The sequence below is a fragment of the Anas platyrhynchos genome, chromosome 1 (assembly GCF_047663525.1).
Source record: "Anas platyrhynchos isolate ZD024472 breed Pekin duck chromosome 1, IASCAAS_PekinDuck_T2T, whole genome shotgun sequence".
In the NCBI taxonomy this organism is placed as follows: Eukaryota; Metazoa; Chordata; class Aves; order Anseriformes; family Anatidae; genus Anas; species Anas platyrhynchos.
The window spans coordinates 206,506,790-206,531,324 of record NC_092587.1 but is presented as its reverse complement, the minus strand read 5'-3'; the positions used below and the strand labels follow the sequence as shown (position 1 = coordinate 206,531,324).

The 24,535-nt window shown below is 68.2% G+C and overlaps 2 protein-coding genes across 2 annotated transcripts; one reads left to right on the top strand and one right to left on the bottom strand.

The window, feature by feature from the left end:
• The first annotated feature begins 1,673 nt into the window (after positions 1 to 1,673).
• On the top strand, positions 1,674 to 16,420 carry INPPL1 (inositol polyphosphate phosphatase like 1). The gene is given in 34 exon segments (XM_072032971.1): positions 1,674 to 1,819; positions 1,821 to 1,883; positions 6,202 to 6,265; positions 6,698 to 6,848; positions 6,943 to 6,963; positions 6,966 to 7,065; positions 7,609 to 7,684; positions 7,686 to 7,747; positions 7,826 to 7,929; positions 8,105 to 8,181; positions 8,265 to 8,366; positions 8,471 to 8,618; positions 8,689 to 8,799; positions 8,882 to 8,980; positions 9,066 to 9,190; positions 9,192 to 9,247; positions 9,249 to 9,261; positions 9,589 to 9,706; positions 10,321 to 10,417; positions 10,531 to 10,669; positions 10,767 to 10,866; positions 10,955 to 11,043; positions 11,135 to 11,216; positions 11,298 to 11,387; positions 11,507 to 11,620; positions 11,703 to 11,791; positions 11,886 to 11,973; positions 12,080 to 12,235; positions 12,335 to 12,419; positions 12,555 to 12,676; positions 12,679 to 12,703; positions 12,806 to 13,490; positions 14,802 to 14,932; positions 15,026 to 16,420. Coding segments are annotated over 34 exon segments (3,768 nt in total). The 5' UTR covers positions 1,674 to 1,724; the 3' UTR covers positions 15,117 to 16,420.
• A 1,336-nt stretch (positions 16,421 to 17,756) lies between these two features.
• On the bottom strand, positions 17,757 to 22,753 carry PHOX2A (paired like homeobox 2A). Its single transcript, XM_038172107.2, has 3 exons — positions 22,176 to 22,753; positions 21,076 to 21,263; positions 17,757 to 18,477 (listed from the first exon to the last, which is right to left on the bottom strand). Exons 1-3 carry the CDS (start codon positions 22,393 to 22,395, stop codon positions 18,013 to 18,015), a joined length of 873 nt encoding a protein of 290 aa, XP_038028035.1. The 5' UTR covers positions 22,396 to 22,753; the 3' UTR covers positions 17,757 to 18,012.
• Positions 22,754 to 24,535: the final 1,782 nt, after the last annotated feature.

The window sequence follows — 24,535 nt, the reverse complement described above, 5'->3', positions numbered from 1 at the left end:
ATCACGCTGGATCATGCCGAACCGTGCTAAACTGTTCTGAATCGTTCTGAACCATGCCGAACTGTGCCAAACCATGCTAAACAGTTCTGAACCATGCTGAACTGTGCCGAACCGTGCCAATCTGCGCCAAACTGTGCCAAACTGTTCTGAACTGTGCTGAACAGTGCTGAACCGTGCCAAACTGTTCTGAACCGTGCTGAATTTCGCCAAACCGCGCTAAACTGTTCTGAACCGTGCCGAACCGTCCTGATCTGCACCAAACCGTGCTGAACCATGCTGAACTGTGCCAAACCGTGCCAATCTGTGCCAAACTGTGCTAAACTGTTCTGAACCGTGCTGAAAGGTACCAAACTGTGCCGATCCGTGCTAAACACTTCTGAACCGTGCTGAACTTTGCCAAACTGTGTTAAGCTGTTCTGAATCGTTCTGAACCATGCTGAACCGTGTTGGACTGTGCTACACAGTCCTGAGCTGTGCTAAACAGTGCTGAATCATGCTGGACCATGCCGAACCGTGCTAAACTGTTCTGAATCGTTCTGAACCGTGCCGAACTGTGCCAAACCGTGCTAAACAGTTCTGAACTGTGCCGAACCGTGCGGAACCATGCCAAACCGTGCCAAACTGTTCTGAACCATGCTAAACAGTTCTGAACCATGCTGAACTGTGCCAATCTGCGCCAAACTGTGCGGAACCACACCAAACTGTGCCAAACTGTTTTGAACCGTGCTGAACCGTGCTAAACAGTTCTGAACCTTTCTGGACTCTGCTAAACAGTTCTGAACTGTGCTAAACAGTGCTGAATCATGCTGGACCATGCCGAACCGTGCTAAACTGTTCTGAATTGTTCTGAACCATGCCGAACTGTGCCAAACCATGCTAAACAGTTCTGAACCATGCTGAACTGTGCCGAACCGTGCCAATCTGCGCCAAACTGTGCCAAACTGCTCTGAACCGTGCTGAACTTCGCCAAACCGTGCTAAACTGTTCTGAACCATGCCGAACTGTGCCGATCTGCGCCAAACCGTGCGGAACCATGCCAAACTGTGCCAAACTGTTCTGAACCGTGCTGAACCGTGCCGAGCCGTGCTGATCTGTGCCAAACTGTGCAGAACCATGCCAAACTGTGCCAAACTGAACCGTGCTGAACCATGCTAAACAGTGCTGAACCGTGCCAAACTGTTCTGAACCGTGCTAAACACTTCTGAATCATGCTGAACTTCACCAAACCATGCTAAGCTGTTCTGAACCATGCCCAACCATGCCGATCTGCACCAAACCGTGCCGAACCATGCCAAACTGTTCTGAACCGTGCTGAACTGTGCCGATCCGTGCCGATCTGCACCAAACCGTGCTGAACCATGCCAAACTGTGCTAAACTGTTCTGAACCGTGCCAAACTCCTCTGAATCGTGGCGATCCGCGCCGATCCGTGCCGAGCAGCGCTCCTCCCCCCCGCACCCCTCCCTTTCCCCGCCCCCCACCCCCCCCCATCCTCCCCCCATCGTCACCACCCCCCCTTTGCCCCTCCCTCCCCCCCACCCCCCCCAACCAACCCCTCCCCCCCGCCCCGCCCCCTCTCCCCGCCCCATCGGTGCCCCCCCGCCCCCTACCGGTGCCCCCACCCCCGCCCCCCCCCCGTGGGGCTCCGCTCGTTTCCCCCCCCCCCCTCCACCCGGTGTCCCCCCCCCACCTCCTCCCCGCCGTGTCCCCAGACTCGGCGGAGCCATGGCGGGTGCGGGGGTCCCGGGGGGGTGGGCGCCGCCCTGGTACCACCGGGACCTGAGCCGGGCGGGGGCCGAGGAGCTGCTGGCCCGGGCAGGCGACGGGCAGCTTCCTGGTGCGGGACAGCGAGAGCGTGGCGGGGGCGTACGCGCTGTGTGTGCTGTGAGTGCGGGGGGGGCAACGGGGGGGCAATGGGGAACGGGGGGGGAAACGGGGACCGGGGGGGAAATGGGGACTGGGGGGGGAATGGGGATGGGGGGGGAATGGGGAGGGAATGGGGAGCAGGGGGGGCAACGGGACCCGAGGGGGAGAACGGGGGGATCGGGGCATGGGGGGGGCGCCGGGGGGCACCAGGGAACTGGGGGGGCAACGGGGAACTGGGGGGGGAAACGGGGACTGGGGGGGGAATGGGGATCGGGGGGGGAACGGGGGGGGGAACAGGCACCGGGGGGGACCGGGGGACCGGGGGGATCGGGGCATGGGGGGGCACGGGGGGGCACCGGGGAACTGGGGGGGCAACGGGGAACTGGGGGGGAAATGGGGACTGGGGGGGGAATGGGGATCGGGGGGGGGGAATGGGGAGGGAATGGGGAACGGGGGGGGAACGGGGGGGGAACAGGCACCGGGGGGGGACGGGGGGACCGGGGGGAATAGGGGCATGGGGGGGGCAATGGGGGGGTAACGGGGAACTGGGGGGGGAATGGGGATCGGGGGGGCAATGGGAACCGAGGGGGAGAACGGGATCGGGGGGGGGACCGGGACATGGGGGGGCACCGGGGGGAACGGGGGACCCGGGGGAGAACGGGCACCGGGGGGAATCGGGACAAGGGGGGGGCACCGGGAAACTGGGGGTGAATGGGGGGAGAACGGGACCCGGGGGGAGATTGGGACCCGGGGGGGGGGCAACGGGACCGGGACCGGGATTTGGGGGGCGACGGGCGCCGGGGGGCGCCGGGGGTGGATGGGGGAATGGGGGGGGTGCCGGGGGGCACTGGGGAGAACTGGGGGAGAAATGGGGCCCGGGGGGGGCAACGGGACCCAGGGGGGGAATGAGAGCTGGGGGGGCAGAACGGGACCGGGATTGGGATCAGGACCTGGGGGGGTGAATGGGACCTGGGGGGGGGATCAGCCCCGGGGGTAACGGCACCGGGGGGGTGCCAGGGGGGCACCAGGCATGGGGGGGTCACTGGCACCCAGGGGCTTAGTGAGAATCTGGGGGGGGGCACACACATGGGGGGGTTACCGGCAGTTGGGGGGCACTGGGAACTGGGGGGGTCGTGGGACACTGGGGGGACCCGGCACTGGGGGGGGAGATGGGCACAGTTTGGGGCTGGGGGTGGGGGTCTGGGGGTCCCCAGACTGTGGTTGGGGTCTGGCAGAGCCGGGGGGGGGCACGGGCACTGCGGGGGGAGGCGCCTGGAACAGGGACTGGGGGGGTCCCAGGGGGCACTGGGGGTCCTCGGGATGGGGGTCTGGGGGTCCCCAGCTTTGGGGGGGGGCACAGAGCAGCTCCCAGCTTGGGCAGTGTGGGGGGGGGGGGTTGCTGCTCTGCACCCCTTGCCCCCCCCCCTTGTCCCCACACCCCCATCCTGCAGCTCCCTGTGCCTTTTGGGGTGGCTGCGCCCCCAGAGCCCCCCCGCTTGGGATCAGATGGGTGCCAGCACCCTGGGGTCCCTGGGGGGTCCTGTGGGGGGGGGGTCTCCCCACCCCCATCCCACCTGGGCTGGGGGGCAGCGTGGGGACCCCGAGGCAGGGGACAGCTGTGGGGGGGCCCTGTGCCATCGCCCCCCTCCCCAGGCTGCGGGGACGCTGTGCCCCCCGCCACGGGCGCACGGCGCTCGGTGGCCCCAGGGTGGGGGTCCCTTGGGTGGCCACCCCCATCCCCCACGGTGCCCCACCCTGCCCGCTGGCCTCGGGGGGTCCCCGCGTGGTGGAGGGGGGGGGCCAGGCCGACCCCAAACCCCACGGCACGTGCCCCCCTCCCGGGGGGTCCTGTGGGGTCGGCTCCTGGCCACGTGGCCACCACGGAGCCGGGTGGCACAGGGGGGGGCACCGTGTCCTGCACCCCCAGCTCCTGGTGTGGGGGGTCCGGGGTCCTGTTGTGCCCCCTGCCCATCCCCAGCACCTCCTGCCCTGTCTTGGTGGCCCCACGGTGTCCCCCCCCCCAATTTTGGTGGTGTCCCCCCCCCCAGCCACGCACCCTCACCGCGCTGCCACCCCCCTACCCACGGACACCCCCACCCCACCTCCCCAGGCTCCCCCTCTCCAGAGCCCCAGCCCAGGGTGATTGATGGTGATGGTGGGGGGGGCGGGCTCTCCAGGGCCCCCCCCCCTTTCCCGACTGCCCGGCCCCAGAGAGTGGCTGGGGGGGCCTAAAAATAGCTGCGGGGGCAGGAGGAGGAAGGGGAACTGCGCCGGGATCCCGGCAGCGCGGCTTCCTTTAACCCTGCCGCCGGCACCGGCACCGTGGCGCTCCCCGTGCCGGGTGCTTGGGTGCCGGCGGTGGTACCGGGGGGGGGGCACGGTGCTGGGGACCCCCCCTGGGTGCTGTTGGGGCGAGCGGTGGCATTTGGGGTCCCCATGGGGGTCCCCAGGGTGGTGGGGCCAGGCTGGAGCCCCCTCTCCGGTGATTAACGGTGAATTATGCACCGGGGACCCCCGGGGGTGTCAGCACCTCCCCCCCCCCCATTGGGTGCTGGGGGCTGTTATGGGGTGAGGGCGGCTCGGGGGGGTGCCGGGGGGGCCCCGTGTCTGGCCGTGTGCCCGCATAAAGGCTCTTTGTGCGGCTCCCCAGCCGCCAGGATTAGTCACAGACACGGCCACGGCGCGGCGGGGCTCAGCCGCAGGGGAGGGGGCCTGCCCTGAGCCCCCCCCAGGACCCCCCCGGACCGACCCCGGTGAGGGGGGGTCCCTTACACCTCCCCGTGCCCCCCTTCACTGCGGTTCCTGGTGTGGAGCTTGGGGCTCCCCGTGGAGACCCCTTGAGACCCCCCCAGCTGGGGCTCTCTGTGTGCCCCCCCCGCGGGATTTCCTGCGTGGGGCCCCCTGACCCCAGCGTGGGGTTCCCTGCATGTCCCCCCCCCAAATCTCGGGGTCCCCCCCTTTGTAGCCGCCCAGGATCTCTCAGCTGCCCCCCCCCCCTTTGCCCCAAGCAGGGTTTCCCATGCAGGACCCCCTCTTCCAAATCTGGGGGGACCCTGTGTCCCAGCCAGGGCTCCCCATGGCTGTTGGGGGGGCGGGTTCAGGTGTGGGGGGGGCTGATTGGGACCACTGGCTCCTGCAGCCCCCCCAGCACTGACATTTTGGGGCTGTTCCTGCCTCCGGAGGCGGAATAACCCCCTGTGCTGGGGGGGGGGGGGCTAAGAAACGGGGGGGTCCTTTTATTTCAGGGGGTGTTTGTGGCACTGGAGGGGCATCAAGGGGCATGGGGGGGGCACCCTGCTGCACGGTGACCCCAAAACCCCCAACTCTGCCAGGACACCTCGTCCTCCCCGTGCGCCCCGGTGGCACCAGGGCAGTGCCATGGGGACAGCTCCCACCCCGGTGGCCCCCCCCTGGTGGCCGCCCCCCCAGCCCCGTGTCCCTCTGCCCGGTGGCCCTGGCGCGGTGACAGCCTCACGGTCACCTCTGCGCGTCCCGTGGCCGGGGGCCAGCCCGGGAGCCACCGTCCTGGCCACCGGCACCGGGGGACGGCCACCAACGGCGGCACCCTGGGGGGGTCCTGGTTGTGCCGGGGTCTTGGCACAGGGGTCCCCCCCTGTGTCCCGCTGCATCCCGCGGGGCTCGGCCATCCCATGGCTCCCCCCGTCCCCGCAGGGTTTATTTTGGGGCGGCGTTTCGGTGCCAGCCGTATTTTTAGATTTCCTTCCGGGAGCGTGGGGCGAGGCGCTGGTGGACGGCCCCCCCCGACGGCCCCCGTGGCACGCGGAGAGACCGCGATGGCCACCTCGGGGGGCCGCGCGGGAGGGGGTGGGGGCTGCTGGGGGTCTGCGGAGGGGGTGTCGCCTCGCCGAGCGTCCCGGGTGGGCAGCACCGTGGGGAGGGGACAGTGGGCGCGGGGTCCCCCCACGGCTCCGACACCCCCGTCTCTCGTCACCACCCGGTCACCCCCTGCCCCGGGATCGCGTCCCCGCTTCCCGTGCGCTTCCAGAGCAGATGCTTCCTGGCCACCCGCTGCCAGCGGCTCCCTGCCTGCTTCGGCACTGCCTGGGGACGGGGGGAGGACCTGGTGCGTGCCCCCCCCTTGGGGAGAAAGCTCTGGGGGAGGGCAGGAGCCCCCCGTGAGCTGCGCTGAGGCCGGGCAGCTCGTTGCACGCGGTGATGGTGCCGGAGCTGAGCGAGCGCGCCCGGCTTTGTGTTTGGGGCTTGCAGGGTGGGGTCTGCTGCTCCCCCAAATTTGGGGACCCCACAGGCTGCGGGAGGTGGGGCCGAGCTCCCATGGGGGTCCCCAGCTTGATGCCAGCTCCTCGGCTCCCTGCAGGTTCCAGAAGCACGTCCACACGTACCGCATCCTGCCCGACGACGAGGACTTCTTGGCCGTGCAGGTGGGCGGCGCGGGGACACCAGGGGACCCCGGGGGCACCCCATGGGGGCTGCACATCACCAAAGGGTCTGGGGGCGCTCAGCGGAGCAGGGACCCCCGCTGTGCTCCCGTTTGGGGCATCGGGGGGCTCCCTGCCTGGTGAGGGGGGGTGCAGGGCTCGTCGCCGTGCCACGAGCGCACGGCCTGGCGGCGCAGCCTCGGCGCTGCTGCTTCTTGGCCGCGTCTCCGAGCAACAGAAGCCCCTTTGTGCCGAGCGGGCAGACGAGAAGAGCCTCCCCCGGCAGGGAGGAGGCAGCGGGGATCCGGGGACGGCTGCGGGCCGGGCGCCCGGCTGCGTGCTCCCCGTGCTGTGCCAACCGGCCCCGGCCCCGCCTCACCGTGCGCCACCAGGCACCCCCAAAATCGGGCGGTGACGGTGGCCCTGTCCCCGCAGACGTCGCAGGGCGTGCAGGTGAGGCGCTTCAAGACGCTGGGCGAGCTGATCGCCCTGTACCTGCAGCCCAACCAGGGGCTGGTCTGCACCCTGCTCTTCGCTGTCGAGAGGGAGAAGGAGAAGGAGAGCGCGGAGGACAGGGACTACTCGGGTACGCGGGGTGGCCCCTCTTCTCCCCCCACCCTGGGGGTCTCTGTGCCCGCCGGTGCCGGTGCCGTGACGCCCACCCTGCTGCTGCCTTGCAGATGGCGAGGACGAGAAGCCCCCCTGCCCCCGCGCTCTGGCTCCAGCAGCTTCTCGGGTTCCTCCGTGGGGCTCAGCCCCGGCAGCCCGGGGCCGGTGGTGCCCGAGGCGGCGCCGGCGGAGAGGTGAGGAGCCGTGTCCCCAGGGCGTCACCGTGCCTGTCCCCACATCCCCATGGTGTCACCGTGCCCATCCCCACGCCCCCAGGGCATCACCATGCCCATCCCCATGTCCCCACGGTGTCACCGTGCCCATCCCCATGTCCCCATGGTGTCACCGTGCCCATCCCCAGGGCATCACCGTGCCCATCCCCATGTCCCCACAGTGTCACCATGCCCATCCCCACGTCCCCAGGGCATCACCGTGCCCGTCCCCACGTCCCCATGGTGTCACCGTGCCTGTCCCCACCTCTCCAGGGCATCACCGTGTCCGTCCCCACGGTGTCACCGTGCCCATCCCCACGTCCCCACGGTGTCACCATGCCTGTCCCCACATCCCCATGGTGTCACCATGCCCATCCCCACATCCCCAGGGCATCACCGTGCCCATCTCCACGACCCCAGGGCATCACCGTGCCCATCCCCATGGTGTCACTGTGCCCATCCCCACATCCCCACGGTGTCACCGTGCCCGTCCCTGCCGTGTCCCTCACCCGGCTCCCTCCGCAGCACCAACGGCCTCACCAGCATCTCCCACGAGTACCTGAAGGGCAGCTACACGCTGGACCTGGAGGCGGTGAGGGCGGGGGGCCAGCAGCCTCCCCCACCTCAACAAGACCCTGGTCACCTCCTGCAAGCGGCTGCACAGGTGGGCGCCGCGCGCTGGACGGACGGGCGGGCGGACAGACAGACGGACGTTGTGCTGACGCCCACCCTCTCCCTGCAGCGAGGTGGACAAGGTGCTGGCGGGGCTGGAGATCCTCTCCAAGGTGTTCGACCAGCAGAGCTCCCCCATGGTCTCCAAAATCCTGCAGCAGGTGGGGGGCGAGGGCGCGGGGGACACGGGGCGCGGGTCCCCGAGTGCCTGGGGCAGGCTGAGGTGCCCACGGTGCCCATGGTGCCCACAGCACTTGGGTGGCAGGGGGGTGCCCCCCATGGGGGGTTGGGGTGCTGGGGGCTGGGGGCTGGGGGCTGTGACACCCCCGGGCTTCCAGACGGCGCGCAGAGCGGGAGCAGGAGCTGGAGAGCCTGGTGCTGAAGCTGTCCGTGCTGAAGGATTTCCTCTCCAGCATCGAGAAGAAGGTGAGCCTTAGGGGCGGGCGGCCGTGCCAGGGGGGGCCGGGCAGGGGGCTGGGAGCTCACGGCCACGCTCGGCTCTCCCCCAGGCGCTCAAAGCCCTGCAGGAGATGAGCTCGGCCACCCCGGCTCCCCCGGCGCAGCCCCTCTCCCGCAAAGCCAAAAGCATCCCCGTGCAGACCTTGAGGTGAGTGCCGGGAGCCTGGTACCCGGGGGGGCATCCCCAGCCCTGGGGGGACCTGCCCAAGCCCCCCTCCCCATGCTGGCAGCCGCAGCACCCCGTGCGCACCCGCAGGTGAAGCTGGACGTCACCCTGGGGGACCTGACCAAGATCGGCAAGTCGCAGAAGTACACGCTGAGCGTGGACGTGGAGGGCGGCAAGCTGGTGGTGCTGAAGCAGAAGGACTCGCAGGAGGACTGGAACACCTTCACCCACGACAAGAGTGAGCGGGGGGGGCCCCTGCGGGGTGGTTGTGGTGGTTTTGGGGATCTGATTCCCCTCTGCCCCCCAAGTCCGGCAGCTGATCAAGTCGCAGCGGGTGCAGAACAAGCTGGGCATCGTCTTCGAGAAGGAGAAGGACAAGACGCAGCGCAAGGATTTCGTTTTCGTCAGCGCCCGGGTGCGTGGGGCTCCCAGGGGGTGGTGGGCACATGGGGGGGGGCATCACCGGTCCCTGTGGGCTGGAGGCACCCGCCTGCCCCCCAGAAGCGGGAGGCTCCCAGCTGCTGCAGCTGATGAAGAACAAACACTCGCACCAGGACGAGCCCGACATGATCTCCATCTTCATCGGCACCTGGAACATGGGTGAGCGGGGCCACGGCTCCCATGCTGGGGGGGCTGCAAGGGCTGAGCGTGGGCAGCCCCCCCTCTAAATGTGCCCCCTTCACAGGCAGCGTTCCCCCGCCCAAGAGCATCACCTCCTGGTTCACCTCCAAGGGGCTGGGCAAGACGCTCAACGACGTGACGGTCAGCATCCCCCACGACATCTACGTCTCGGGCACGACAAGGACTACACCACGGGGACAAGGAGTGGGTGGATTTCCTCCGGGCCGTCCTCAAGGACTCCGCCAGATGAGTACCGCCCGGTAGGAGCCCCCTGTCCCCCACCCTGGGGAGCTGGGGGTACCCTGGCTGTGCCGGCACCGGGTGCTTCGGGGTGGGCGCACGCGGTGCTGGGGTGCTTGGAGATGTCGTGGTCCCCATGGTGCCGTGGCCACCCCCTGCCACCGCTCGTTTGCCACGTGGCAGGAGCCCACTTTTGGGGTGCAGGGGGCAGCGGAGGGGGCTGCTGGCAGCGTGGGTGCAGCCAGGAGTGGCTGTGTTGGTGCCCGGTGCGCACAAGGACTAGAGTGGCGGCGGGGGTCCCTCTCCGTGGGGTGTCCTCCGTGGGTGTCCGGCCCGCGGCCCCCCAGGTGGCCATGCAGTCCCTGTGGAACATCAAAGTGGTGGTGCTGGTGAAACCGGAGCACGAGAACCGCATCAGCCACGTCAGCACCTCCAGCGTCAAGACGGGGATCGCCAACACGCTGGGTAGGTGGCGGGGCGCGCGCCCGGCTGTGCGCCTGGGGGTTGCTGCTCGGGGCACGAGTGCCTGGCACTGGGGGGGGGCTCCAGGGGCACGTGTGTTGCACGGGGAGGGCTCTGGGTACACGTGTGTGTTGCACAGGGAGGGCTCTGGTTGTGCATGCACTGCACGAGGCAGGGTTTTGGTGCATGTGCATTGCACAAGGTGGGGCCCTGGTGCGTGCACACCACCTGGGGAGCACTTTTGGGCACACGTGTGTTGCATGGGGAGGGCTCTGGGCACGTGTGCATTGCACGAGGCAGGGTTTTGGTGTGTGTGCATTGCACAAGGTGGAGCCCCAATGCGTGTACACCACCTGGGGAGCACTTTGGGCACACGTGTGTTGCACAAGGAGTGCTCTGGGCACACGTGTGTTGCACGGGGAGGGCTGTGGGCACGTGTGCATTGCACAAGGAGCACTTTGGGCACGCGCTCTCGGCACCGCGCCCCGTACAAACCATCCCAGTGTGCACCGTGCCCCCACCAGCACCCGGGGGCACCTCCCCACCACCACGAGCAGCCCCAGCGCCCTGCCCAGGCCCCATCCTAACCCCCCCATCCTCCTCCTCCTCCCCCGCAGGCAACAAGGGCGCCGTGGGCGTCTCCTTCATGTTCAACGGCACCTCCTTCGGCTTCGTCAACTGCCACCTCACCTCGGGCAACGAGAAGACGGCGAGGTGAGGGGGGTCCCCGCGCGGGGACCATGGAGAGGGGGCTGCAGAGGTCCCCGGGGGGGGGGCTCTTGGAGACGTGTGCGCACTGATGTTACCGTGGTGCCCCCTCCCGGCAGGAGGAACCAGAACTACCTGGACATCCTGCGGCTGCTCTCGCTGGGGGACAAGCAGCTCAGCTCCTTCGACATCTCGCTGCGCTTCACCCACCTCTTCTGGTTCGGGGACCTCAATTACCGCCTGGACATGGACATCCAGGTGCTGGGGGGGGCACAGGGTGGCCGTTGGGGGCTGGGGGGCTGCCCCCGTGTGCCGTCCCCCTCCCCGTGCCAGCCCCTTCTGTCCTGCCCCGCAGGAGATCCTCAACTACATCAGCCGCAAGGAGTTCGAGCCGCTGCTCAAGGTGGATCAGCTCAACCTGGAGAAGGAGAAGCACAAGGTCTTCCTGCGATTCGGTGAGGGAGAGAAGCCGGGGGGGTCACTGGGTGCTGGGGGGGGGTGGCTCCACACCCCCTCCTGACCCCCCCAATTCCTCTCTGGCAGCCGAGGAGGAGATCACCTTCCCCCCCACCTACCGCTACGAGCGCGGCTCGCGGGACACCTACGTGTGGCACAAGCAGAAGCCCACGGGGGTAGGTGCTGGATGAGGGTGGGGGCCCCCCCCCCCACCCTTAATCCCTTCCTTTTTCCCCCCAAAAAAAAACCCATCTGGTGCCCATCCAGGTCCGCACCAACGTCCCCTCCTGGTGCGACCGCATCCTCTGGAAGTCCTACCCCGAGACCCACGTCAACTGCAACGCCTACGGTGAGGGGGGGGGGGGGGGGCTGGGGACAGGCCACCCCCCCCGCGGGGACAGGCCACCCGAAATGTCCCCTCCTGCCGCAGGGTGCACAGACGACATCATGACCAGCGACCACTCGCCCGTTTTCGGCTCCTTCGAGGTGGGGGTGACGTCCCAGTTCGTCTCCAAGAAAGGTGGGGGCGCCCCTTACACCCCACACCCCCCCTTGGGTGCTTGCGGGAGGCCTGTCCCCCCAACCAGGGGGGACAAGGGGACGCCCCCGGGGGTCCCCACGGCTCCCCTGTCCCCGCAGGGCTCTCCAAATCCTCGGAGCAGGCGTACATCGAGTTCGAGAGCATCGAGGCCATCGTGAAGACGGCGAGCCGCACCAAGTTCTTCATCGAGTTTTACTCCACCTGCCTGGAAGGTGAGCACCGGGGGGGGGGGTCCTAGGATCGGGGGGGGGGGGTCTTTGGGGACCTCCTGGCACCGTCCTCTCCCCCTGGCAGAATTCAAGAAGAGCTTCGAGAACGACAGCCAGAGCAGCGACAACATCAACTTCCTCAAGGTGCAGTGGTCGTCCCGGCAGCTGCCCACGGTGAGGGGCCCCCGCTGGGGCATGGGACCGAGGGGGGGGCTCACGGGGGTCTTCTCCATGCCCCCCATCACCCCCCCTGTCCCCTCGCCCTCAGCTGAAGCCCATCCTCTCCGAAATCGAGTACCTGCAGGACCAGCACCTTCTGCTCACCGTCAAGTCCCTGGATGGCTACGAGTCCTACGGTGCGCAACCGCCGGGTGCGCTGCGTGCGCGCCCCTCGGGGACCCTGCGCACCCCAAATCCTCGCGGCCCCCCCTCCCCAAATTTCACCCTCCCCGCGCCCCGCAGGTGAGTGCGTCATCGCTCTCAAGTCGATGATCGGCAGCACGGCCCAGCAGTTCCTCACCTACCTGGCTCACCGCGGCGAGGAGACCGGCAACATCCGTGGCTCCATGAAGGTGCGCGTCCCCGCCGAGCGCATGGGCACCCGCGAGCGGCTCTACGGTGAGCTGGGGGGGGGGGGGTTTTGGGGGGGGTTTTAGGGTTTGGGGGGGGTGTGGGGGTCCGCTCTGAGCCCCCCCATCTTTCCCTGTCCCCTGGCAGAGTGGATCAGCGTTGATAAGGACGAGGCGGCTGCGGGGAAGGGGAAGGCGCCGCTGGGTGCCAGAGCCACGCAGGATTACGCCAAGTAAGGGGGGGCTTGGAGACCACCCTGGGGGGCTGGGGGGGGGGCTGGGGGGGCGGTGAGCATCTCCCCTGCTGTGGCTGTGCAGGCAGAGCCCGGTGATGCTCAGAGCATCCCTGCTTCTCGCCCCCCCCCCAGGTCTGCAGGGAGGAAACCCACGGGGGCAGAGCCGCCCGCGGCCCCCCCGGCAAAGCCCCCCGAGGAGCCCGAGAAGGGCAGCGCCCCCCTGGCCGCCCGCCCCCCCGCCCCGCACCGCGGCACCTCCGGGACGAGGCTGCGCCGAGCCGGTGAGTGGGGGTCAGGGTCAGGGTTAGGGTTAGGGTTAGGGTTAGGGTTAGGGGTCAGGGGTCACGCGCCCCCCCCCCCAAAATCACCCCTTTTGCCTTCAGATCCAAGCCGGAGCCCTCAGCGGAGCCGTCGGGGGGGCCACTGAAAAACAGCTTCAACAACCCCGCCTACTACGTGCTGGAGGGGGTCCCCCACCAGCTGCTGGCCCCCGACACCCCCGGCAAGCCCCCAGTCCCCAAGGGGAAAGGGGGGGGCCCCGAACGCCGCCGGCACCCCTCGGCCGGGCCCCCCCCGCCCAGCCGCGCCGAGGAGAGCTCCTCGGATGAAGACCCCGGCCCCGGGGCTCTGCCCCCCCCCGATTTCCCCCCCCCACCGCTGCCCCGGGAGCTGGAGGTGGCCGAGAACCCCTTCTACGCCAGCGCCAAGGAGCTGCTGGGGGGCGCATCCTGCGAGCCCCCCCCTCCCAAACTACACCCCAGACCCCCCCTGCCCACCGGGGCGGCCGGATTCGGGATGGAGACCCCCGCGGGGACCCCCCCGGTAACCGGGGGGGGGCTGCGGGACGACCGCTCGTGCTCCGTGCTGCAGATGGCCAAGACGCTGAGCGAGGTGGACTACGGCAGGGGCCGGGAGGGGGGGGCACGGGGGGGTCCCGTCCCCCCCCAGCTGCTGGGTAAGGGGCGTCTGGAGCTGCCCCCCCGCTGCCTGCACCCCGATTACGGCCGCCCCCTCGCCTTCCCCCCCCACTGCATCCGGGAGAGCATCGAGGAGGACCTGGCCGAGGAGGTGGGTTTTGGGGGGGGGGGGGCACGGGGGGGGGCACGGCGTGGGGACCCCCGGTTGGTTTTTGGGGGGGTTGGTGGCTGCTGACACCCCCCCCTCTGGCTCTGTTCCTGGGGTGCTGGGGGGGTGGATGTGGGGTCTTGAGGATGGGGGTTTCGGGAATGGGGTTTTGGGGGATGGGGCTTTGGGGATGGGGTTTTGGGGAACTGGGGCTTTGGAGGATGGGGCTTTGGGAATGGGATTTGGGGAATGGGGTTTTGGGGAATTGGGTCTTTGGGGATGGGGTTTGGAGGCTGGAGGTTTGGGGGCTGGGGGTTTTGCGGGATGGAGGGTTTGGGGAATGGGGGTTTTGGAGATTGGTGCTTCAGGGATGGGACTTAGGGGATGGGGTTTTGGGAATGGGGGTTTGAGGAATTGGGGATTTGGGGATTTGGGGATGCGGTTTGGGGTCTGGGGGCTTTGGGGCATGGGGTTTTTGGGGGATGGGGGTTTTGGGGAAGGGGTTTCAGCGATGGGGGTCTTGGGGCTGGGTTTTCAAGGATGGGGGTTTTGGGGGGATGGGGTCTTGGAGATGGGCTTTGGGGAAGGGGATTTTGGGAATGGGGGTTTTGGGGAAGGGGGTTTTGAGGGATGGGGATTTGGGGAATTGGGGACTTGGGGATGAGGATTTGGAGAATTGGGGGTTTGCGGGCTGAGTGCTTTGGGGATGGGGGTTTTGGGGGATGGAGTTTGGGGGAAGGGGCTTCAGGGACAGGGGTCTTGAGGACAGGTGTCTTGGGGCTGGGGTTTCGGGAACGGGGTTTTGGGGGCTGGGGGCTTTGGGGATGGGGTTTCGGGGAAGGGGGCTTTGGGGATGGGGTCTTGAGGATGGGGGTTTCGGGAATGGGGTTTCTGGGGGATGGGGTTTTGGGGAACTGGGGCTTTGGAGGATGGGGCTTTGGAGATGGGATTTGGGGAATGGGGTTTTTGGGATGGGGGCTTTGGGGATGAGGCTTGGGGGGATGCAGTTTGGGGGCTGGGGGTTGGGGGCTTTGGGGTTTCGGGGAAGGGGACTTTGGGGATGGTTTCTTAAGGATGGGGGTTTCGGGAATGGGGTTTTGGGGATGGGGCTTTGGGGATGGGGATTTTGGGGATGGGAGGTGTGCGCTGGGGATGTGGCACCGCAGAGGCGCACGGCACGGGGTGCGCACACTTTGCGCCCATTTCCACCCCCCTGGCTCCCCATTTCCACCCCCTACCCCCAATTTCCACCCCCATGGCACCCTGTTTGCCCACCCTACACCCCCCTTTTCCCCCTTGCCCCCCCCTTTCCAGGCTCTGTGCCAGGCGGCTCGCGGCGCGGGCGCCGGCGAGTCCAGCGTGGGCGAGTGGCTGCGCGCCATGGGGCTGGAGCGGTACGAGCAGGGGCTGCTGCACAACGGCTGGGACGACCTCGAGTTCCTCAGGTGGGGGCAAGCACCGGGGGGGGGACACCCATGGGGTCAGGGGGTCACCAGGTACCTGACCCCGGTGTCCCCCCCCCCTCCCCAAATCGGCAGCGATATCACGGAGGAGGACCTGGAGGAGGCTGGCGTCCTCGACCCCAGCCACAAGCGCGTCCTCTTGGAGAGCCTGCAGCTCAGAAAGTAGCCGGGACCCCCCCCCTCCGGGGACCCCCCCATCATAAGCACCCCCCCCCCATCACCAGCAGCCCCCCCTCATCACCAGCAGCCCCCCCCCCCAGGGCATTGGGGTGACACTTGGGGGGCAAAGCACAGGGGCGAGGGGGCGGCGGGTGCTGGTCAGACAATTTCACGGGGGGGTCCCCTAAGGTGGGGGCCCCCCAGCGTTTTAAGTTATTTCTTATTTATTGGGAGAAGGGGCACGCGCTCAGCCGGGGGTGGTCCTGCTTTTTTTTTTTTTTTTTTTTTTTTGAGGGGGGGGATTAGGGGGGGAGCCCTGGAGGTGTCCGGAGAGGTCTGGGTGCCCCCTGCTCCCAGCGCAGCCCCCGGAGGGGGGGGGGGGGAGGAGGAGGAGGAGGAGGAGGAGGAAGAAGATCCCGTTACAGCCCAGTGCGTGCAGGGCTGGTACCCAAGTGCCTTCTGACGCCGTGGGGGGGGGCACCCAAGGTGGGGGGGCACCCACAGGACGGGGGCACCCATGGAATGGGGTACCCATGGGATGGGGGCACCCACCCACTGCGTGCACCCAGGGGCTGGAGAGGCTCCCCCAGCTCCCCTGGGTGCCCCCCCCCCCATTCTGGGTGTCCCCCCCCACCCCGAGCATCCCACCAGGGGTCTTTTGCCCCCTCGCCCCCCCCTCGTGCCTCCGCGGTGCCCCCGCTGCGTTCGGTACTCCCGGCTCCGTCCCCTCCGTGGTGGCCGTGGGGAGGTTTTGGGGTTTTTTTTTTTGGGGGGGGGCCCCTCACCAAGTGCCCTTCCCAGCTCAGCCCCCCCTGAGCCCCCCCCCAGGACCCCGAGCTGGGACCCGGGGCCGTGCCTTGCCCCTTGGGGGGGGGGGGCGCACCCCGGGGCTCTGCCAGCCACAAGTGCCGGGGTTTGGGGGGCTGGGGGGGGGGGCACGAAGCCACCCCCAGTGTCCCCCCCCCCATTTTTTGACCCCCCCGCTCCGGCCGAGATGAAGGATGCGCCGGGCCCCCCCGTTCATTTTTAGCCTGGGGGGTGTTTGGTGTGACCCCAACCCTGCCAACCCCCCCTGTCGTGTCGTGCTCTGTGTTTTTTTTCCCTTTTTTTCCCTTTTTTTCCCCCGTTTTTTGTAAAATCACGAGCTATTTTTGTAACGTTTTAATTTAACGCCCCCCCCCGCGCCTCGCCCTGCTCCTGGGACCCCCGAGGAGAGGGGGCGAAGGGCGAGGATGAGGAGCTGCCCCCCCCCCCCCCCAGACCCCTGCCTGTACCCCCCCCCTCCCCAAATAAACAGCCTCGTGTGCTCCATTCGCCTCCTGCTGTGGGACCCCCCCTCTGCCCCCCCCCCAGAGCCTCCTCCCAGTCAGCCCAGTTACTGGTCCCAGTGCAGCACAGCCCCATTATACTGGTCCCAGTATGGTGCAGGATCCCTTAGACTGGTCATACTGGTCCAAGGGGGGGTGCACAACCTCTGTCCCCCCCATCACTTCTGGGGGGGGGGGGGGGTCCAGGTCCCTGCAGCTGCCTGGGGGGGTTTTGGGGATTTTAATGGGGAAAATCTCAGTGCCCCCCCCCCATCCCCAAAAAGGGTTTGGGCCCCCCCCCAGGAGGGGTGAGGGGGGGATGTGGGGGGGTTTGGGGGGGGTGAGGGGGGGGGGGCAGGGAGCCTGGGGGCTTCTTCAATAAATTAAGTTTTATTTGGATTAGTATAATTTGCAAACGGGTTCAATAAATTACAGAACAGTTAAAAAAAGAAAAAATAATAATAAAAAAAAACGAAAATAACAAAAATAACAAAAACCAACCCCAAAACCTCATCCAGCAGCCGGAGAGGTCCCCGGGGAGCCACCGCAATGGGGGGGGGGTGAGGGCAGGGGGTGGCTGGGACCTCCCCCCCCAAAACCCCCCAAAACCCCCCAAAATCCCGGTGCCACGCGCCCCGCCTGCGCTGGGGAAGCTACAAGGACACACACACACACACACATGGGGGGGGGCCGGGGGGGGTCCCTGACCCGGATTTGGGGGGGGGGCACCTTGGTGGGCACCACCCCTCGGTCACAGCCACCGCAGTTCCCAGACCCCCCCAGCTCTGCCCTGTGCCCCCCCCCCCAAAACCCTATTGCCCCCCCCCGGGGTGGGTGAGGTGGGGGGGGGGCTGTGCCCCCAGCCCCAGTGCGTGGAGGGGGGGGGCAGCTTCGTGTCCATGGGCTGGGGGACCCCGGCATCGCCCCCCACAGCTGGGGGGGTGCGGTGCTCCCAGTGCGCCCCCCCCCCCAAAAAAAAAAAGTTCAGCGCCGCTCTGAGCCCCCCCCCCGTGCTCCCCCCACCCCCCCCAGCCCCCTGGAATCCTGAACCCTAAAGTGCTGCCGAGCCCCCCCGGGAGAAATGGAGAGGGGGGGGAATTGGGGGGGGGGGGGCACCAGCATCGCCCCCCCCCCCCAAACGTGCAGGAGCGATGGGCACGCCTGGGGCACCTCATCCGGGCTGGGGGTGGCTGCAGCCCCCCCCCCCAAAAAAAAATTTGTCCTGGGGCTGCTGACCCCCCCTGCGCTCGCCCCCTGCTCCTGCAGCATCCGCGGTGCCGGCGGCACCCTGGGCAGGGGGCGCATGGAGCTGTGCCCCCCCCCCCCAAAAAAAAAAACGGAGCATCCCGGGGGGGTCCGGGTGAGGGTGGGGGTCCCTCAGCCCCCCAGGGAGCCAGGGTGGGGGTCCGGGGTTGCGCAGGGATGGGGACGTGGAGGGGGGGGACCCATCCTGCCCCCCTCCAGCAGCGGTTTGCGGGGCGGCACCGCGGGGTCCCCGGGGCGCTGGGGGAGCGGGGGGCGAGGGGCAGAAGCTGGGTGGGCGAGGAAGAGGAGGAAGAGGAGGATGAAGGGGGGGTTTGGGGGGGAAATTTTGGATCAGAAGAGGTTTGTCTTGAGGCCGTTGGGCTTCCTGTGGAAGGAGGAGAGGACGCCGGAGAAAGGTCCGGGCATGGCTTCGGCCGGCTGCCACGCTTTCAGCAGCTCGGCCGTGTTGGCGGCACCGCTGCTGGTGCTGACCCCCGGCCACAGCGGAGGCGCCTTGAGGGGCTGCGGGGGGTGGTGGCCGGACCCCAAAGGTTGCCCCCCGCCCGGGCTGGGGCTCAGGCTACCCCCGGGGCTGCCCAGGTTGGCGGCTGCGGGCAGCGAGGCCGTGCTGTCGGGGGTCGGGCTGCAGTTCGACTCCTTGGATTCGTCGTCCTCCGAGGACGAGCGCGGCTCCGGTTTCTTGGTGGCGGCGTTGCCGGCGCTGCCGTTGCCGCCCCCGCCGCCGGTGCCCGAGCCTTTGGCGTTGGCCGCGCGCTCCTGCTTGCGGAATTTGGCCCGGCGGTTCTGGAACCAGACCTGGGGGGGAAGGGGGGGAATGGGGTGGGGATGGGGATGGGAAAAAATGGGGATGGGGATGGGGATGGGGTGAGGATGGGGTGGGGATGGGAAAGAAGGGGATGGAGATGGGGTGGGGATGAGATGGGGATGGGGATGGGATGGGGATGGGGATGGGATGGGGATGGGGATGGGGTGAGGATGGGGATGGAAAAAAATGGGGATGGGGTTGGGGATGGGATGGGGATGGAGAGGGGATTGGGATGCAATGGGATGGGGATGGGATGGAGATGTGGGATGGGGACATGGGATGGGGGTGGAAAGGAATGGGGATGGAGATGGGATGAGGATGAGATAGAGATGGGGATGGGATGGGGATGGGATGGGGATGGGATGAGGAGGAGATGGAGATGGGGATTGGGATGGGATGGGGATGAGATATAGATGGAAATATGATGGGAATGGGGATGGGAAGGAATGGGGATGGAGATGGAGATGGGGTGGGATGGGGATGGGGATATGGGATGGGATGAGGATGGGGATGGGGATGGGATGGGGATGGGATAGAGGTGGGGATGAAGAGGGGATTGGGATGGGATGAATATGGGAATGAGATATAGATGAAGATGGGATGAGGATGAGGATGGGAAAGAATGGGGATGGAGATGGGGATGGGGATGGGATGAGACAGGGATGGGGATGGGATGGGGATGGAGAGGGGATTGGGATGGGATGAGATTAGGATGGGGATGAGATACAGATGGAGATGGAATGGGATGGGGATGGGAAAGAACAGGGATGGGGATGGGGTGGGATGGGGATGGGACAGGACAGGGTGGGACACACCGAGGAAAGCAGGTCAGGCGCCAGCCTGGGGCCTGGTGACCCCAAACCAGGACCGCGCTGGGGACGTGCACCCTGGGACACCCCCCACTAAGAGCCCAGCACTGACCCCAAATACACGGGGGGGGAATTGGCTGCAGGCAGGCGATGGAAGCGGAGCGTGCGAGGGCAGCGGGTGACGTGCCCGGCTGTGGGGGCACCCAGCAGGGGCTGCGGGGGGCTTAATGGGGAGCTTAATGGGGGCTGCCCTCCCCCTGTGTGCATCCAGCTCGGGGTGGGATCACCCAGACAGACCCAACACCACAATTCCTGTAGGTTCGGGGCATGCTGGAGACCCCGCAGCACAAACAGCTCTGCGGGGGTCTCGCCCCTGCTGCCGCTCGCGGCCCCGCTGCCTGCACAGCCCCAACCGCAGCCGAAATATTTTCCACAACGCCCCCGCTCCCGGCTCCGGGATGGCACCAGGGTGCAGTATTTCAAAGTTCCAAATGGTTATTTAACGAATTAAATGGTTAAATACAATTTAAAATTAATTTTCTGAAAGCTCCGGGGCTCTCTGTGCGCTTTCCCCACTCGGCGCTGGTGCCGCAGCCCTGCACCAGCAGCGCCCTGCGGGGACACCCGGACGCGCACAGCCGGGGAGGGGAGGGGGGCACTGCTGGGGACAGAGCCCCCCCGGCACATGCTCACCCTCACCAACGTGCCAAAAAAACAGATAATAAAAGGGTAAACAAAATAAATTTTCCTCTGCCCAACCCAGGCAGAGGAAAATTCCCGACGGCTCCGTCCCTGTGCCGGGAGCCAGGACCGCGCCGATTTCGCTCCTCCGCTCCCTGCTTTAGGGATTCCCCCCCCCAGCACCAGGCTCAGCCCCGCAGCCAAGCCCCGTCCTGTCCCCACGGCCAGCTGGGGATGTCACCGTCCCCCTGCATGGAGCTGGGGGTCGGCAGCCCCCCCGTCCCATGGTTGCAGCATCCATCCTGCCAGCAGGACACGGGGATGAAGGGCAGGCGGTGCCGGGGCTGAGCTGGGGGGGGGAACGCGCTGTGCCCCTGCCCCCAGGCTGCTCCATGGCACCGCGGGGGATGCAGCAGGGCAGGGGGAGTGGGGTCCTAGAGGACCCTTCACCTCCTTCACCCCGTTCCCGGTGCCCCCCCAGGTCCCTGCCCTTCGCACGGGGAAAGCCGAGGTTGTGCCAGACGCTGCCGCAGCCCACGGCCGGGACAGGAACCACCACGGCTGCCAGCAGAGATGGAAACGCGGCTGCTTCCCACCCAGGACACCCCCGGGGCTGGGGGCTTCCCACTGCGACAGCCAGGGTGGGGACCGAGGGTCCCCTCCTGCTGTGGGACGTGGCCCCTGGCCCCATCCAGAGGGGCTCGCGCTGACCGTGGGGTGCCCCAGCCCGCAACGCGCCCCTCATCCCCGCACAGGCTGATGCTGCTCTAAGAAATAAATTGCCCCCCCAGCTCTAATAAATAAATTGCTGATGGGAAACAGGTGGTGGAGCCAGGGCCACCTCCCTGCGCCCCATCACTGACTGGTTTTGGGGACTGCTCTGCACCATAATCAGGGAAATGCTCCTGGTTTTACCAGGGAGACCTGCCCGGGGACGGCGCACGCAGCTCCCCGCACCGGGAACCAGCCCCGGGTCCCCATCCCTTTGTGTCCAACACCTCCCAAAAACAGGGAGCAAAGCAGCAGGGTCCCAGCACTGTCCCCGAGCCCCCCAAGGGCTCCACCAGGAGCTCCCTCGCCCCGTTCCCCGCAGCTCACCTGCACCCGCGCCTCGGTGAGGTCGATCTTGAGGGCCAGCTCCTCGCGCGTGTAGATGTCGGGGTAGTGCGTCTCGGCAAAGACCCTCTCCAGCTCCTTCAGCTGCGAGCTGGTGAACGTGGTCCGGATCCGCCGCTGCTTCCGCTTCTCGTTGATGCCCGACGGGTCCGAGAAGAATTTGTAGGGCACTGGGGAGGGAGAGGCCGGGATTGAGCGGGGCGGCACGGCGGCCAGGGCTGGGCGCACCGGGCTGGGCGCACCGGGAGGGGATGAGCCGGGAGGGGATGCACCGGGCTGGGCGCACCGGGCAGGACCCGCTGATGAGGAGGAAGCACCGGGAGGGGATGCGGCAGGAGGGGATGCAGCGGGCAGGCTGATCTGAGCAGGGTGCACCGGGAGGGAATGCACCGGGCGGGGACCCGGTGGGAAGGGACCCGGCACCGGGAGGGGATGCACCGGGCAGGGACGCACCGGGCAGGAGGCACCACGAAAGAACCAAGCGGGAAGGGACCCAAAGGGGAAAGGGAACAGGGCACGGATGAACCGGGCAGGAGGCACCGGGCTGCGCCGGGCGGGACGCGCAAGGCAGGAGGCACCGGGACGCACTGGGACGCACCAGGACGCACCGGGACGCACCGGGACGCACCGGGACGCACCGGGCAGGACGCACCGGGCAGGGACCCGGCGCGCTCAGAGCGCTCCCGGTGCTCGGGCGCTGCCTCCCCGCGCCCCCCGTTCCCTTTCGTTCGTTGTCGCCGCCACCCTACGGTGGGGCGCGGGGCTCCGGGCGGCCCGGGCCGGTGGGAGCGGGGCCGGTGGGGAGCGCAGCCGGTGCCGGTGCCGGTGCCGGTGCCCGTGCCCGTGCCGGTCCCGGTGCCGGCAGCGCGGCCGCTTCGTTCGCGGCTCCTCCGCGGGCAGCGCCCCGACGGCACCAACGAAAGCGGGGCTCGGCGAGGGGGCTCCGCGGCGGCGACCCCCTCCATGCCCGGCTGCGTGGCCGCCGCCGCTCGGGGCACCCCGGGGGCGCGTCGGGGGCGCACGGGGGGCTCGGGGCGCGGGGGCGCGGGGGCCCCGACGGCTCGGCGGAGCCCGGCCGTTACCTGCCGAGTAGGGCGAGGGCTGGTGGTCGCGCAGGGCGCCCAGCGCGCAGTTGGCGGAGGCGAGGGGGGGGCAGGCCGGGCTGGCCCCGAAGCCCCCCCGCATGGGGCTGTACTGGAACGTGTTGGCCTGGCTGCAGGAGCTGAAATCGTAGGCGGACGCCTCCATGGCCGCCACGCAGGAGTCGTACGAGTTGAGGTAGGAGTAGTCCATGGCGAACATGGAGCGGCGAGCGGAGGAGCCGCCGCCCGGCCCCGGCCCCGGTTACCTCGGCCGCCTGCCCGCCGACCCCGGCCCCGAAGCCCCCGGCCGCCGCTCCATGCACGGCCGCGCCCGCCCCGGGCCGCCGAGCCCCGTAATATACCGGCCCGGCGACGGGGAGACAATGGCTGGCGGCGTCGGGGGCTTTTGCATGACAATATCTCCCGGGGACCGCGGGCGCAGCAGGAGCGGGCGGAGCCGCCTCTCCCCCCGCCGCCCCCCGCCCTTAACCCTTCGTGGGCGCCCGCCCAGCCCGGCCCGGCCCCGAGCCCCGACGGGTGCCCGACGATCGGGAGCGACCCCCACACACACCCCCGGACCCTCCCCGGAGCCCTCCCGGAGCCCTCCCCGAGCCCCCGGCCCGGCCCCGCAGCGGCGCACGTCGGGGAGCGGCCCCGGCCTCGTCCCCACTCGTGTCCCCAAAGCCATCCCCGGCCCCATCCCTGCTCCTGTCCCCGGCCCCATCACCGCATCCCTGTCCCCAACTCCGGCCCCATCTCTGTCCCAGTCTGTCCCCATTGCCACGTCCCCATCACCACGTCCCCATCCCCGGCCCCATCACCACGTCCCCAGTCCTGTCCCCATCCCCATCCCTATTCCTATTCCTATCCCCATCCCCATCCCCATCCCCGTCCCCGTCCATGTCCCTGTCCCCATCCCCATCCCATCCCATCCCATCCCCATCCCATCCCATCCCCATCCCCATCCCATCCCATCCCCATCCCATCCCATCCCCATCCCCATCCCATCCCATCCCCATCCCATCCCCATCCCATCCCCATCCCATCCCATCCCCATCCCCATCCCATCCCCATCCCCATCCCCATCCCCATCCCCATCCCCATCCCCATCCCCATCCCCATCCCCATCCCCATCCCCATCCCCATCCCCATCCCCATCCCCATCCCCATCCCCATCCCCATCCCATCCCCATCCCCATCCCCATCCCCATCCCCATCCCCGTCCCCATCCCCATCCCCATCCCCTCCCCATCCCCATCCCCATCCCCATCCCCATCCCCATCCCCATCCCCATCCCCATCCCATCCCCATCCCCGTCCCCGTCCCCATCCTCATTCCCCACATCCCTGCCCCTGCCATCTCCCCCATCCCCATCCCCATACCCCCATCACCTGTCCCCCCCCCCCAGTCCTGTCCCCATCCCACTGCACCTCCCCGGCCCCCAGCCCCCCACGGCCCCCACGTGCAGACCCCAGAGGGGACCCCAGGACCCCCGTGCCCGGCCCAGCACCACCAGGTCACCCCCCACCTGGCCCTGGGGGCTGAACCCAGCCCCGTGCCCCCCCCTCCAGCACAACCCCTGCACCCCAAATGCCCTGCAGACGGACAGGCAGACAGACAGACTGACGGGGCGATGGCTCCCTGCTCACCAAGCCGGTGCCCCATGGCTCTTACGGGGCTCGTGCCCATCTCCAGCCCCGGCTATCCTGGGGGGGGGGCTGCATTTCTGGACCCTCCCCAGGCCAACTGGCCGAGCAGAGGCCTCTTTGGGCATTTTGCCCCGAATTAAACACCTCGGGCCCCATCCTGCATCCCCCCGACAGCCACAGCCTGCGCCCATCCCCTTGCTCCGGATTTTGGCCAAGGTGGCTGAAACTCGGGGGGGGCTCAGCCTGGGCGGGGGGCAGCAGGGGGTGAGGGGTTCCCCCCTCCCCATCCCATCCACGGGGGCTCTCTGCCCGTTTCCCCCCCCCCCAAAATTTGCAACCCGGCTGAATTCCAGCGGTGCCTCATTACCGCCCCGCTGGGCACCCCTGAATGGCAACGTCCAAGGTAAAGGCTTCGCCCCTTTTCAGAGGCACCTGGGGGGGGGATTTGGGGGGATTTGGGGACATTTTCAAGACAAACACTTTCACTAAAGAGGATTTAAAAGTCTAATTGCACCCGGCCGGGGGCTTTGTGTCCCCCTGCCCAGCTGGGGGGTGGAGGGGGGCTGCAGCATCAGCGCTGGTGTAAGGCACGGTCGGATCCTGACCCCCCCCTGCAGCACCAGCTCAGGACGTGGGGCACCAGGAGCTGGCCCCTGATGTCCTTGGGGCTGCCTGGGATGTGTCCCACTCCGTGTCCTGCCCTGCGTCCTT